At 46.5% G+C, this 15,636-nt stretch overlaps 1 protein-coding gene across 1 annotated transcript in view; it reads right to left on the bottom strand.

The window, feature by feature from the left end:
* Window positions 1–15,636, bottom strand: part of HSD17B12 (hydroxysteroid 17-beta dehydrogenase 12) — a 171,090-nt gene that overhangs the window by 99,940 nt on the left and 55,514 nt on the right. The window contains exons 2-3 of the mRNA XM_082269922.1: window positions 7,530–7,576; window positions 5,536–5,611 (exon numbers count right to left, since the gene is read on the bottom strand). Coding sequence (XP_082126048.1) covers window positions 5,536–5,611; window positions 7,530–7,576 — 123 coding nt within the window. The remainder of the gene's footprint in view (window positions 1–5,535; window positions 5,612–7,529; window positions 7,577–15,636) is intronic.

Here is a 15,636-nt window from a genome sequence, read left to right as displayed (position 1 = left end):
AGGAACGGAGGAACCTGACCCTTGATGGAATAGGCCTGCACCACCACCCGTCTTGTCCATCTGGAAATGGTCACGGCAGACGCGACCAACCCTTTTGGAGGTCCATCCGTAAGGACAAATGGTAAGGCCGATTTCCTAAACGATTCGGTTGCTGCACGGTACATCCTGATCGCCCAAGCCCCATCCAGAGGGCAAGGCAATCTCCCTAAGATGTTCAAGTTTAGAACACAGGGAAGGCAACGCAATGTCATTGTTCAGATGGAAACCAGAAACAACCATAGGAAGGAACGACTGACAAGGGTGAAGCACCCCCTTTATCTCTGTCAACCACCAGGTAGAGTGAACAACAAGCCAGCTCCGACACCCTGCGTGCAGAAGTAATAGCCACCAAGAAGGCTACCTTCTAGGACAATGTAAGCAGAGGAACCTTGCAAATTATTTCCGAAAGGCGGGTACTGGAGAACCGACAGCACCAGATTGAGATCCCACGGAGGCAACGGAGACTATACTGGGGAGTGGTGAACCAAGTGGTGAACCCCCTGAATAAAGATGTGAACCAAAGAACGTGTAGCCAAAGGATGGCAAAAGAAGCCCACCACGGCCGAAAACATGGCCCTTGACGGTACTCAAGGCCAGGCGCTGCTCAACACCTCATTGGAGGAATGCCAAAATCCAAGCCACCGAAATGGAACTGGGATGAACCCTAAGAGACTCTCACCACGCAATGTACGCCATCCAGAATGATGGTAAAACTTTCATAGGAGGTAGATTTTTTAGTCTTTTACAACGTGGGAATCACAGATTCAGACAACGCCCTATCCTATCCTGCAACACCCGGCCTTAAACAGCCAAGCCGTTAAAGCCAGGGACTGTAAAGCAGGATGGAAGATTGGCCCCTGGGCCATTAAATGTTCTCCGAGAGAAAGTCTCCAAGGGGCATTGGCTACCAGCCATACCAGATCGACCTATGAAGACCTGCGAGGCCAGTCTAAAGCCTCTAGGATGACCAGATCCCTTCTGCCTTAAACCTTCACAGAAGACTTGGCAGAAGTTTTAGCGGGGAAAAAACATATATCAAAAGATACTGGCCCCAAGGAGACACCAGTGCGTCTGTGGCGTCGGCCAGAGGATCCCGAGACCTTACCACAATTCTCTGTACCTTCCTGTTGAGACAAAAGGCCAACAGGTCCACCTCGGGAGTTCCCCACCGGAGACACAGCCGAACCTTAGAATGCCGGCTACCTCCCGAGCCGCCAGGACACTTTTTGTGCCCCGTTGGGGATAGACATATGCTACAGCCATGGCATTGTCTGATAGATCCTTACCCTGCACTCCTGAAGGTGATTTGTCCAATGAGCCAGACAAATCTTATCACCTGAAGAGTCCAGACCCCTTAAGCACATCTGTGTCCAAAATGTCTCTCCACCTGGACAGGCTGGCAACCACGGGGACCACCGTCCAGTACAGGGGAAGGAAGGATTATCTAGAGAATTATCTAGAGGATTATCTTGTCCCACTTGGCAGGAATCTCCCTTTGCAGAGGCTCGAGTGGAACTGTGCAAACGAAACTGCCTCTAAAAAGGTAGACATCATCAGGCACAGCGTCAGCAGGCAAGTTCAGAAAGAAGACCGACTGCTGAACAACAGGAGTCAAGTTGCATCCTGCAGCTTTGGAGTTTTTGTTCCCCTGGAAAAGGCAGATTTTTGGAAGTTCAATTTCCAACCAAACTCCTACAGAGTCCACACAGTAATGTCAAGGTTGTCCTTTAGAGCAGTCGGAGACTCTGCTCGCAGAAGAAGAAAGTCCAGATACCAGTACCCCAATCCCCCACTGCCACTACAATGCCAACACCGGGGCCAACACTTTTGTGAATACCCGAGGAACTGCGGCGACCAAAGGGTAATGCCATGAATTGAGCACACTCCTCACTGACGGCAAGCGGAGGAAGTGCTGATTACCGACATACAGTATAATGGAATATGAAGGTAAGCGTCCTTGATGTGGGGATGCCACTATTGTACGAATGGACCCCATTCGGAACTTTTGTACCCGCACAAGCCTTGAGGTCCAGGATTGGACGTTCCTTGCCTTGAGGTCCAGGATTGGACGTACCTTGCCTTCCTTTCTGGGAACTGTAAACAGATTTGACTAGAAACCTTGAAAATGTTACAATTTTGGAACCGGAACAATCACCCCTTGTAGTAGAAAGACTTGCATCGCCCCGAAGAGCCCCCGCAGGCGGTCTGGGGACAAACGAAAATTGGAAGGAAAGAACCTCACTGGAGGAGAAGACCAAAACCCAATCTTGTAGCTGGACTGGATCAGCTTGTGGACCCACCTGTCTTGAATCAGGAAGGTCCATGGGTCTGGAAAGAACACGGGTGAGGGCGCTCCTTCAGGCAGAAGAGGGCTTGTCTGCAGGTCTGAAAGAACCCACTCTCTGTGACGAGACTCCTCGCCCCTGCCAGCTGTGGAAGATTACTCTTCCCCCCCTATAAGACCCTTAAGAATATTATTCAGGAAGATCCAAACAGGCGATCCCCCAAAAAGGGGAGAACAGTCTTGGAAGACTGGTCCGCAGACAAGCATTTCAGCTATATCAAGCGCCGAAGGACCACTGCTGTCACGGTCAGCCTAGAAACCAAAAGAGCCGCATCCAGAGAGGCACCACAGATAAAACTGCAACCCCAGACCAACTGGTCCGCCAGCTCGCAAGGGCAGGGGGAAGCTGTTCCCCTTCCAGATCCTAGCGCAAAAGCTTTGCCCACTCCGTTAAAGTCTGGGACACCAATGCTACAGTGAACACCGGCCTAAGGACTGAATCGGCAACAGGAAACGGGTGGCGGACCAAAGTCTTGGCTCTTCTGTCAAAGGGGTCTTTAAAAGCCGGATACTCCTCCACCGGAATTAAAGTGGAGTTATTCAGTCTGAAACCCTGAGAATCCACCACAGATGGGACTGTCTACTTTTTTAAAACAGGGAGTCTTCAAAGGGATACCTTCTAGCAAAAAGGCTTAGGCACCGATATAATGAGTTTAGGTCACAGACTCGTGACAATTGTGTCAAGTAGGTGGAAAAAGGGGACACCTTTTGACACTTTTGGGGAGCTGTGGGTACCAAAAAAAGACCCACGGTGACCCTAGAGGGGCTGGGGAGAAGGAGGGGAACCTGCAGGTCCCACCATCACAGGGAGGGGCCCACGTCCACCCAAAAACCCGCAAGGGGGAGAAGGGGGACACTACTTACCATGCCGTTGAACCGGGTGGGCACCACTGCAGGCAGACCACCGCACCATCGGAATGGGGGCGCTGCGGGCCAGGGGGGGGGCGCTGCGGACTCAGGCCGTGACCAGGTCATGTGCGTCCTCGTGAGACGTTTAACTCACCGGCCAGTCCCTGTCCAGTGAGGCTATGTTGTGGCCAACCTAGCGTGGAGCCAAGGTCGGGTCACGCTTGCTGGCCGGACTGGGGAGACCATAAGGATCTAGAATATTCAGTCCGTCACCCAGTCCAGCAATTGATTGTAGTTCTCACAGAAACAGAAAATAAAAAGAGGAAAACAGTTTAAAAAGGAAAAAATGCTAGGACCAGAGATCCCAGCAGGGAACTTGGTCCTTACTCCTGACCAAGCAGAAAAAAACTGAGTGCCTATGGCAGGAAGTGGGAGTATTCCTCCCTGGGACTGCCCCATAGGCGTGGTAAAGCTTTTTCCTGCCTAGTGTAGTACTCCTGTAGGGGGCAGCATAACCCAATGGTCAAGAAGGTTCTGGAGCTGTGTCCGTCAATGAACGAAAGAGAAGAACAATATTTTTTACCTTCTGCTATAAAACATATCAATAAAAAAAAAAAAAAAAATGTAAAAAAAAAAATCGAATTTATTTGATAAATTTAGGTCAATATGTATTCTGCTACATATTTTTGGTAAAAAAATTCCCAATAAGTGTATATTGATTGGTTTGCACAAAAGTTATAGCGTCGACAAACTATGGGATATATACTGTATTTTTTTATTCTCTAGTAATGGCAGCGATTAACAACTTATAGCGGGACTGCAATATTGCAGCGGCCAATCTGACACGTTTGACGCTTTGTGGGAACCAATAACACTAATACAGTATCAGTGCTAAAAATATGCACGTTCGCTGTACTAATCACACCGGCTGGGAAGGGGTAAAAGGTGGTGCTTTTACTAAGGGAAGGGATGGAGTTTCTTCCCCTGCTTTGCAGGTAAAGAAACTTCATCCCTTTCCCTATCAGAATGAAGGTCTACACAGGCAGAGCTCCATTCTGTGTGTTTTCCCGACAGTCGTTGGGTGCTGACGGATATTGATTGCCCAGGACCCGCAGATTGGCTTCTGCTGTGACAAATCACAGCAGAATCGACACACGTGCCCTACCCGTACTAGGTACGTGATCTGGCAGAGGAGCCGCTTTACATCCTCGCAATGCGGTCAGTAAGTGGTTAATAACTCCCATTACTAATCATCCCCTAGACAACATTAGCAGTTAAGCCTTTTAAGGGGGCCCCTGCAAGGGTAACTTTTTGTCCAGCCCAAAGTTTACTTTAAAGCTGAAGTTTAATTCCTTGGCTCCTACCTCCCCCCTCATAAATGCTAATGACATTTTTAAATAAAACTCATTTTCATTACACAATTTTAGAACCTGGTCTGTGCCTCTGGCGCCTGGTGGAAGAGGCGAACAGGGTACTGTACATGAACAGACAAGGACTCACTGCTCAAGGTGGTGTAATTGCCTGATGACTCACACAGGTGCATGCCCCGGCTCGCCTCCGTGAAAACTTGATAAAAGAAAAGGAATTGGCAGCACTCCAGGTTGAGTCAAAATCCAGATATATTGACTGGACATCCAAATATGACAATCGTGACAATGTAGACGCGTTTCACACACTGACTGTGTGCTTAATCATTACCAAGCACACAGTCAGTGTGTGAAACGCGTCTACCTTGTCAGGATTGTCATATTTGGATGTCCAGTCAATATATCTGGATTTTGACTCAACCTGGAGTGCTGCCAATTCCTTTTCTTTTATCAGGGTACTGTAAATGGCTTCCTGAAAACATCATAGTGCTCTGTCTCCGTACTCCCATGAAGAGCCCTCCGTTCTGATGCAAACAGTGGGAAGGATCTTGGGAGGAGTTATGCAAATATCAAAATGTCTTGATGTCTGAAGGTGTAGGCATTCCTTTGCAGACTACATTTGCATGCAGACCACCCTAAGTAACACCCACATGATGCTGTACCTCCAGTATTGAAAGAACTGAAATCCAATGAATAAAAAAGAGGTGGGCCAGGGACTGTAAGGCTGGGCATCTTCCAGCCAGAAAACAAGATGGACTCCGATTTGCTGCAGCTTATAATGCACATTTTGGGATGGTCACAATGCACCAGGTCTGGGTATCTTTTTTCATGTCACCTTTTATACCCTAATGGTTGCCTGTATACGTGTCGCCACTACATTTTCTCTTCCATTTTAAAAGCACACTGGAAAAAATAACAGCTCGGAAGCAAACTCACGGATGTTTTTGGCCACCTCATCAAGCTTATCCTGTGATCTACTGATAAGGACGATGGACATTCCACGCCTCGCCAGCTGCAGAAAAATACCAGAATAATAAATTTAGTCAGTTATAAAAATGAAAAAAAAAAAAAAAATCTACAAACCAAAGTAATCATGGAAGGGAGTATGGAACATCAATAGAATAAGGAAGGCATTTTTAGCCCTTCAGTCAGGCTCTTTGATGCAATTATTGTCATCATTAGGGATTATATAGAAGTCCGCACATGTCCTATAATCTTCATAAAGTACAGGCAGTCCCGGGTTACAAACAAACTATTGCGAATTTGCGTGGAAGTTGGAACAGGTAAATTTTTTTAGGTGCAGCTCCAGCCAAAAGATCAATTTCTACGCTTTTTTGGATAGCATAGGGAAGGGTTAACACCCCTGTAACGTTTGTGTTGCTGTCTGTGACCCTGTTCAGAAGGCTTCCCCTCACTTTCTGTCCCGGAGACAACTGGATTTTGAGGAAACAAGGATTGGTGATAAAGCTTCAGTGGAGGCACCTTTTTCCCATGAGAACTCTTCCAGGAAGGAATTTCCCTGCCTAGGGGTAGATTTCCTCTCACTTTCTGTTGTCTCCCTCCATGTGTAAGTAGGAGTCCTATGGAAGTTGGATGTATGTAACTCGGGGACTGCCTGTAGATTTATAACTTGCATTGGGGACCTTCCAACCTAGGACATAGGCCAACAGACCTTAAAGCGTTTGTTACCCCCAACATTTCATATTCCTGACATGTGGCTGCTGTACCGTGTACTTGTATGATAAAGTCTCCGGTTCTCTTTGTATTGCTTCCTTTGTGTGAAATCCCTGCGTTTTCCTGCCAGTCCCTCTGCTTTTCTATTAAAAGCTGACCACCCTAAGCAAGAGAGCACAGCGTGGGTAGTTCTCTGGCTGTGCTAGGAACTCAGCCTTCTCTCCTCCAATGATCAGGTTTGTCCTGACACCCCCCCCCCCCCTCTATCTATACAAAAATGTTTTGCCTTTCATTTCTATTTTAAACTGAATGGGTTGTTTTACAAGGTGAGCGTTTACAATTACTTTAAAGTGACACTAAAACAAAAAATAAATAAAAATCTATTTAAGCATATATTATTTTCTCATAAAAGCCCCTACTGTTTTCCGCAGCCTCCCCCAAGTTCTTTTGTTTTTTTTCTACTGTGATCAGATTTCCTGTTAAGGGGTGGCTACATTCGTTCTGCATGGTACCACTGCATGTTGGAACGTAGTCGCCCTCTCTTGCTCGCTGCCAAGATGGACTATGGGATGCATAGTGTGCATGTGCAGAGGACAACAGGAGCGGATATCAGGATGGATTTGAGTATGTATACTAGTTCTTTGTAAAATATTTTAAACTAATACATCACTGCATTAAAATGATATCAAAAGGCAGTGCCCATCAGTGCCACCTATCAGTGCCCATCAGTGCCGCCTATCAGTGCCCAGCAGTACCACCTATCAGTGCCCACCAATGCTGCATATCAGTGCTACCTATCAGTGCCACCTATCAGTGCCCATCAGTGCTGCCTATCAGTGCCATATATTAGTGCCACCCCATCAGTGCCTGTCAGTGCCACCTCATCAGTGCTCATCAGTGCAGGAAAAAACATATCTATTTACAAAATTGTATAACAAACAAAAAAATTTCTTTTTTTTTTTTTTTCAAACTTTTCTGTCTTTTTTTATTTGTTTAGCAAAAAATAAAAAACCTTGCGGTGATCAAATACCACCAAAAGAAAGCTCTATTTGTGGGGGGGGAAATGACATAAATTTGGTGTAGGTACAGTGTTGCATGACCGCGCAATTGTCATTCAAAATGCAACAGCGCTAAAAGCTGAAAATTGGCCTGGGCAGGAAGGGGGTGAAAGTGCCCGGTATTGAAGTGGTTAAATGATATTGTTTATATCCGACTGAAGTTCAGGTTTAATGGGTATAGCAAAACCCAATTCTCACCTCCTCTGCATATGCCTTTCCAATTCCATCCGTAGCTCCAGTTACAACTGCAGAGAAAAGAGAACAGAAAAGAGTGAGATGACCATACTCATCAACATCAACATACAGAATTTATTAACGGACATTCACTGGCATGTCAGAGATATCAATTAGCTCATCTAAAGTACATGTGCCTTTTTTGTGGACACATTTGAAGCTGTTTAATTGACGTTACAGCATTAGGAGCCTCACAAATGTATGGTTGAAAAAAGAAAAAAAAAAAAAAATAGTGTGAGTGACTATGCTATACTGCTCAGTCATGCCACTGAAAGAGTAAAAATTTATATAAATCAAGAACGATACCCCTCTCAAGCAACATAAAAATGTTATAGTAATCCCAAACATCTTTCATCTGAAATGTTGTAAGCCATTTCCTGTTCTGGCACAGATCACATGACCAACAATGCCTCTGTCATGTGACAAAAGAGACTTGGAGGCTTTATTGAACAAAATTAGTGCCACTGGTCACGCAAGTACATGCCAGAGGAAAGAAGCATTTATTAAATATACATACGATGAAAATAAAAAATGAAACCAACCAACGGTTAGCATGCCGGAGAAGAGTGGAAGTGTACCTATACTTATAGTTTTGGATAAATGAAGAAAGTGTTAAAGCCGTCAGTTTATTTTTTGCTGTCTGAGAACTCAGCCTGCTCTCCCTCCAATAATCAGACTTGTCCTGACACCCACCCCCACCTGCATAGCCATTCACTGGAAAGATCAGTGGGCTGCTGTTTCTCCTCCCTCGGCTCGCTAAGATCCTTATGCAACTGAGAGGAAAGAGTAAGGGCTCTTTCACACGGTCCGCCTCCGTGCTGCTCAGCGGGGATCGATCCGCCGATCCCCGCTGAGCCGGCGGATTACAGCTCCATCTCCGCTTGCAATGCGGAGAGGGAGGTGTCACAGCCCCCGCTGCTCTCTATGGGGGATCGGATGAGAGCGGACCGCCTGTCCGCTCTTATCCAATCCGATCCCTGAAAGGATGGAAAAATAGGGTTTCCATCCGTCCAGATTTCACGGACAGGATCGGATACGGATGGCAGTGGAGGTGTCTCCGCTGACATCCGCTGCCCCATAGAGCTGCATGGAGGATCCGATCAGATCCGCCTAAAAAACTGACAGGCGGATCTGATCGGATCGCCCGTGTGAAAGAGCCCTAAGTGATCACCTATTTTAAAAAAAAAAAAAAAAAAGGGGGGGTGGGGAAGGTACTTAAAATGTTTTTATATCTTTACATAAATGTTTTGCCTTTTTATTTCTATTTTGGGTTGTTGTACAAGGTGAGGGTTTATATATACTTTATTGTTTGAACTATTTGGCACATTCGTCAAGCCTCCAAAGACGAGACCACCTTCTAGCAGATCGTTCGCCGTCTAGAGAAGCAATACCAGGCACCGTGGGTTAAAAATATCCTCCACTCTTTGTCCTCAACTTTCTGGGAACAGTTATTTTTAGCAGCTACCCAATCAACCTTATCTAAATCAAACATCAAAAATAGACTAGAAAAACACTGCAAGCAAAAGGGGGTATTTTTAGCTGCCCTGTCTCTTCCTTCATCCACGGAAATCTGAAAGCCCAGCTCAAGCACAATCACTTGCCAATTCAAAGCAAGTCCCATTTTGTGACCCCCCCCCCCTTCTTCTTTTCTTCCCAAACACCTGAATAGAGCAAACACTCGATTGATTAAAGATTAATACTGCTGCAGACTCGTGACAGATGCCTCTCCTATCAGTTCTTTTGGGAAGGCGAAGGGGGGGGGGGGGAAGGGGGGGTGTGCATAAGAGGGATGACAGAAAACTTACATCAGTATTCCTCTTGGGGATCTATTACATAGAAAGAAAATTGCTATTTCAATTCCCCTTTGTTGCTAAAAATAGCAGCCCCAATTGATTCAAGCAAACAGGGCACCGGCTTAGCAGAGCCGAATATAGAAAGCGCTGAATTCCCCGAGACTGAATGCTAACGCAGCCTAACAGATGCCAGCTCACATTTAACAAAGAACAAAAGATGAGAAGTATGCAGGCTGCAAGTTAATAAGACAGGAGTAACTCCCTGCATCGTTATGAAAGAAAGGAAAAAAAGGCTGAAGAAATGATAAACATGGCGGGAAGGGATGAAGATGGAAGCTGGTGAGACCGCGGATAGGCGGGAGGTGAATCTATTTACCTACCAGCTTGTGACATACAGTACAGTGCTAGGCAGGGCACATAACATGCCAAGGCTGCTCAAATCCCAGCAGCTGGGAAGCGGACACGCCTTAAAAAAAACAAAAAAATAAAAGTACTTCCAACGCTTATGAACCAATTTATTTTTTTAAATTATTCCCAATAGAGGCACATTAGCTTGGATCCAAAGCAAAAGTACCATTAGCTGAGCTAAAGAGCTTAAGGGACTAACCTTCAGGCTGAATCAGCATCTAAATTTGAAGCCCTCCCCTTTAGCGGTGATCACCTGACTGATGCCTAGGCTGCCATGGCCTCCAGCAGCTCCCCCTGCTGAACAGGTAGGGAGCAGAGTGTGCAAGAGGGCCTAGTGTTTGTTAGCTATGAGCCCACTGTTAGGACAGCATGCTTACTTTCAGCACAGAAATGTAGGAGGTTTTAGTGTTGAAGTATTTCTATGTTTTTCAGGGAGCAATGAGCCATTAACATTAGTCTATGCCAGGGGTCTCTAAACTTTCTAAACAAAGAGCCAGTTTACTGCCCTTCAGACTTTAGGGGGGCCGGACGGTTGGAAGTAGAAAATGTCCTGGCATCAGTGAAAGAAAACAATGCCATCTTTGGTATTAGAGGGAGGAGTAGTGCCCCATCATTGGTGTCAGTGAAATGAATAGTGCCCTATTATTGATGTCAGTGGGAGGATTGGTGTCCCCTCATTGGTGTCAGTGGAAGGATTGGTGCCCTATTATTGATGTCAGTGGGAGGATTGGTGCCCCCTCATTGGTGTCAGTGGAAGGATTGGTGCCCCATCATTGGTGTCAGTGGAAGGAATGGTGCCCCATCGTTGATGTCAGTGGGAGGATTGGTGCCCCATCATTGGTGTCAGTGGAAGGAATGGTGCCCCATCGTTGATGTCAGTGGGAGGATTGGTGCCCCATCATTGGTGTCAGTGGAAGGAATGGTGCCCCATCGTTGATGTCAGTGGGAAGATTGGTGCCCCCTCATTGGTGTCAGTGGAATGAATGGTGCCCTATTATTGATGTCAGTGGAAGGATTGGTGCCCCCTCGGTGTCAGTGGAAGGAATGGTGCCCTATTATTGAGGTCAGTGGAAGGAATGGTGCCCTATTATTGAGGTCAGTGGGAGGATTGGTGCCACATCGATGGTGTCAGTGGGAGGAATGGTGCCCCATCATTGCTGTAAGTGTGAGGAATGGTGCCCCATCACTGGGGTCAGTGGGAGGAATGGTGCCCCATCATTGGTGTAAGTGGAAGGAATGGTGCCCCATCATTGGTGTAAGTGGAAGGAATGGTACCCCATCATTGGTGTAAGTGGAAGGAATGGTACCCCATCATTGGCATCAGTAGGGCGAATGGTGCCCCAACATTGGTGTCAGTGGGAGGAATGGTGCGGCATCATTGGTGTCAGTGTGAAGAATAGTGCCCCATTGTTGGTGTCAGTGAAAGGAATAGTGTCCCCTGATCAGCGTCAGTAAAAAGAAATTTTCCCCATTGTTGGTTTTAGTGGGAAGAATAGTGCCCCATTGTTGGTGTCAGTAAGAAAATAGTGGCCCCAGGGCCAGATAAAGGTGCACTGGAGCGCAAAATGGAGCGCGCACAGCAATGCAGATCTGTCCGCATAGTAGGCTTGGTGTTATGTGTTGCTGTGCATTGCAGTAAAGCACGCAGGTACCGTAACACCTTTGTGTGAGCGGGTCCTAATAGAAATGCTGACTGTTCCTTTAAATTAGCCGCTAGCAGGCTTTAGCTGGTTGTCCATGATGATCTGTGTTTACCGCCCCCAAACTTGTATTCAACAAAGCTACTTGAAGCTTGCTGAAAGGTTTGGAAATTATTTGTCAAAATACTAAAGGCGTAACTACAAGGCATACGTCTGCTGCATTTGAGATCATTCACAATTCAATGATAAGTGCAACTGACCTGCAGTTCACCTATTCTGACTTGCTTTTGATCTGCTTCAAGGGAATTGTGCACTCCTATAGGCCTTGTAGGAGAATGGAAATCCTGTTCGAAGTGAACAGGAGCCTGCTGACATACCGTGTTTCCCCGAAAAAAAAAGCAGGATTTTAGGGATGGCTGCAATATAAGCCCTACCCCAAAAATAAGCCCTAGTAAAGTCCTTGTAAAAATATATAATCCGGTTTGTAAAAAGAGGATATAATGTCCAGTAGGGCTGCACGATATTGGGGAAAAAAGTATATTGCGATATTTCGTTTTTAACTATATATATCGCGATATTTCTCCAGATCAGGATCAGTTAGCAGAGCTCAGCTTTCTGCCAGGGGATCCACCACACTCGTAGTTCTCCCGCCCGAGCCTTGTGTCGGAGCCAGAGTGTCGGTAGCAGCCTGCCTTTGTCCCGCGGTGCTCCTCCGGCATTGCTCCGGACGTCTCTCCCCCCCTCTCCTGCTGCATGTAGCCTCTCCGCCGCCATACAATCCGCCCCGTACTCCAGCCCTCCCTCTTAGTCAACAGCCGACCATTACTCCGCCCTGCTCCGCCCATTGCCTCTCCATTGAAAAACATTACAGCCTGATCCCGCCCCCGATGCAGCCAGGAGAGACAATGGGCGGAGCAGGGCGGAGTAATGGTCGCTGGATACTAGAGGCAGAGCTGGGAGGGACGTTTGGGACAAATGCAATCACTGGGAGTCCTCCTCCTCCCCCCCGAGTCCGAACTTCTCCCCGCCCTGCCTAATGCCTGAAATATCGTGGCTTCGGCGATATGCATATCGCCCGTGCCTGCAGAACGATAGTCGATATCACTATCGTTCAGCCCTAATGTCCAGTGTGTTTTCTTTTGTAACTTTATTGTCGAAAATACCTTATTTACAGCGCCGCTAGACGCTCACGTGACCCACCAACTCTTCTCCCGGCTGACTTTAGCGGCCTCTCCCTCTGCAGTGATTGGAGCGGGGAAAACGAGCTCCAGCAGATCAAGTGAGCGCCCAGCGGCGCTGTAAATAAAGTATTTTCCACAATAAAGTCACAAAAGGAGACTCACTGGACATCTTATCTTTTTACAAAATGGATTATATTTTTTTACAATGGCTTTAACTAAGGTTTGTTTTTGGGATTAAAAAGCTGATAGGGGGAGAGGGGGTAGACCGGGAGAGAAGACGGGACATAATTCCCCTGAAAATAAGCCCTAGTGTGTTTTTTGTAGCCAAAAAAAAAGACCTGTCTTATTTTCGTGGAAACAAGGTATGCTTGAAGGTTGGCTATGAATGTGAAGAGGTCTCACTACGGGCTCAGTGAGTTTTGCACTTGGGGGGGACACGGTGGTAAAAGCACATGGTTAAGACTCATTTTTACCCCCTCCTCTAAGCTGCATAGGCAGCTGATTTGGTGTTTACATACCGCACTCACAACGATCTACTTCACAGCTGCAGCAAAATTATACCCTTGTCGCATTTGGAGGCCAGTAGTGCGCTAACTGTGACCCATTCAAGCGAATAGGACCACTCCACAAGCGCATGCAATGCCATAGTCTATGTGTGACAATGAGCACAGTTGTCAGATGGTCTCATCTCCCTGTAGTCAGATCCAAACGCAATATTCCCTACGCACACATTCAAGATAACCGGCTGTTCAGTGATGCTGGGTGCTGTAATGACCATAGGTCGGAAACCGTGGATACTCAAAGTGAAGAAACTTCATCAGCACACCAAGGATTCCTTGAAAGGGTCCAAAACTTTATTTCGTGGTCACATGATCAATATACAGCAACGGTTCAGGGCCACGCAGGGCCCCTTCGTCAGGCAAGTGATGCTGATGACATTTCTTCACTTTATCTCCCTGTAGGGTACGCCTATACAGGAGACAGAAGTTTGGTAAGCTGGAAGACAATGCAGGCTGTGCAGGGCCACCGTAATAATTTCAAACTATGGGGTTCAAGAACAAGAAATCCATCAGCAAACCACAAGGAGTGAATTGATCGGCACCTTCATAGTTTTGGTCTATCAGAGATAGATAATCGACAAACGTTACAAACGGCCAGAAGTGAATTTTGTGTGTTCAAAGGTTTTCATGTGGTCGTAAAGAGAAAATTGCACAAATGACCAAACTTGAGCAGGATCTGGGTAAAATGGCATGTAAACAAAAAGGACTTGACAAGTCTGCATTCATACCTGGGCTTTTTGAATCGCCGGCACAATCACCATGATTCTGCCCGAAATTTCAAAACGCTCTGCTAAAATGAAAAATCGCACACCCTGAATTTCAGATGCCATTCACTTTAATGGTACCTAAAAACGCAGTGTGGTTGCCGCGATAATCAAGGAAAACTGTATCGGGTGAAGCTTGTCGCCAAAAAAGGATCAGGAGCTTCTTTTGGGCGATGAGATATGCCGTGGCAGAACCACACTGCGTTTTTAGGTGCCATTAACATGAATGGCATCTGAAATTCGCATTGTGCGACTTGTCATTTTAGCAGAGAGTTTTGAAATTGGGGCGATTCTGCCCGTGATTCAAAATGTGTGAATGCAGCCTTAGTCCCCATTCACATCTAGCGATTTGGGATCACAGGCAGAATCTCCGCAACTTAAATCGCACTGCAATGCTGGCAAAACACAGCACACTTCTTAGGGTGATCACATCTGGACTTGGAATGCCGCTCAAAGCTGGAGGCTAACAGGTTTCCCTACCAGTATTCAGAAAGCGGGAGCGGGTGTCAGGCACTAATTCAGAAGCGTGGACATATGTGGGGTAAGACGCCGCTCCAAACTGACCCAGTGCTTCAGATGTGCATATGGCTGTGTATGGGCTCTGTGACTAAGCCCCAGTAGGCAGGGTGAAACATGTCAGACGCTGTAACTGGAGGACGCCTGGCTGAGGCCATACACAGCCATATCCACATCTGAAGCACTGGGTCGGATTTGAGCGACGTCTTACCGCGTATACGCTTATTAGGGTGCCAGTTAGGTCTTGATGGCACCTAACAAGGTGCAATTTTGCTGCAATAAATCGTGCTGCAATCCTGGCACATCACACAAAGTGTATCGCCCAATAAGGTGCAGGAGCTTTACACGATGAGGAAATTTGTCATGCATCAATTGCAGCTTAACTGCACTGCGTTTAGGTACCATTAAAAATGAATGGCACCAGAACAAGCACGCACATTTTGCCAGCAGTGGGATTTGGATTTGCAGGCAGAATCACCGCAATCCTGCCCGTGATCCCAAATAGCTAGATGTGAATGGGCCTAAAAGATGTCCATATACTTGTAAAAGTTTGGCTGAAAAACTGGATTTTTGTACTTACCGTAAAATCCCTTTTCTCTGATGTTCATTGACGGACACAGCTCCATAACTTCTTGACCGATGGTTTATGTTGCTCTCCATAGGAGTAGGACACTAGAAGGAAAAAAAATGTTACCACGCCTACAGGGCAGTCCCAAGGGGTATACTCCCACTTCCTGCTATAGGACTTCAATTTTGTAACAAGCAGTGTCAGAAAAACATAAAACCCAACTCAATAGAGGGGCGGATGTTGTGTCCGTCAATGAACATCAGAAAAAAAGGATTTTATGGTAAGAAAAATCCAGTTGTTTTCTCTTTCGTTCATTGACAGACACAGCTCCATATCTTCTTGACCGATGGGACGTCCCAAAGCAGTGTAAATATGAGAGGTGGGAAAAAACACAGCAAGAAAAAAAAAAAAAAAACACACTTCTCAAAGGCTAAACATAGCCAACCAGGCAAAACAAGAGCTCAACCAGAAACAACTGGAGCTCACCTGACAGAAATAACAATTACACCCTCAAAGAGGACAAAACCTCTCCAACAGCGGCCAGCAAAACCTTGCAGCCAAAAGAAGTATCCGCAGATGCCAAAACATCCACTTTACAAAATTTTGTGAAGTGTGCACAGACGACCATATGGCCGCCTTGC

The sequence above is a fragment of the Pelophylax lessonae genome (assembly GCF_965119305.1).
Source record: "Pelophylax lessonae genome assembly, chromosome: 10".
Classification (NCBI taxonomy): Eukaryota; Metazoa; Chordata; class Amphibia; order Anura; family Ranidae; genus Pelophylax; species Pelophylax lessonae.
This window is presented reverse-complemented; position numbering and strand designations above follow the sequence as displayed.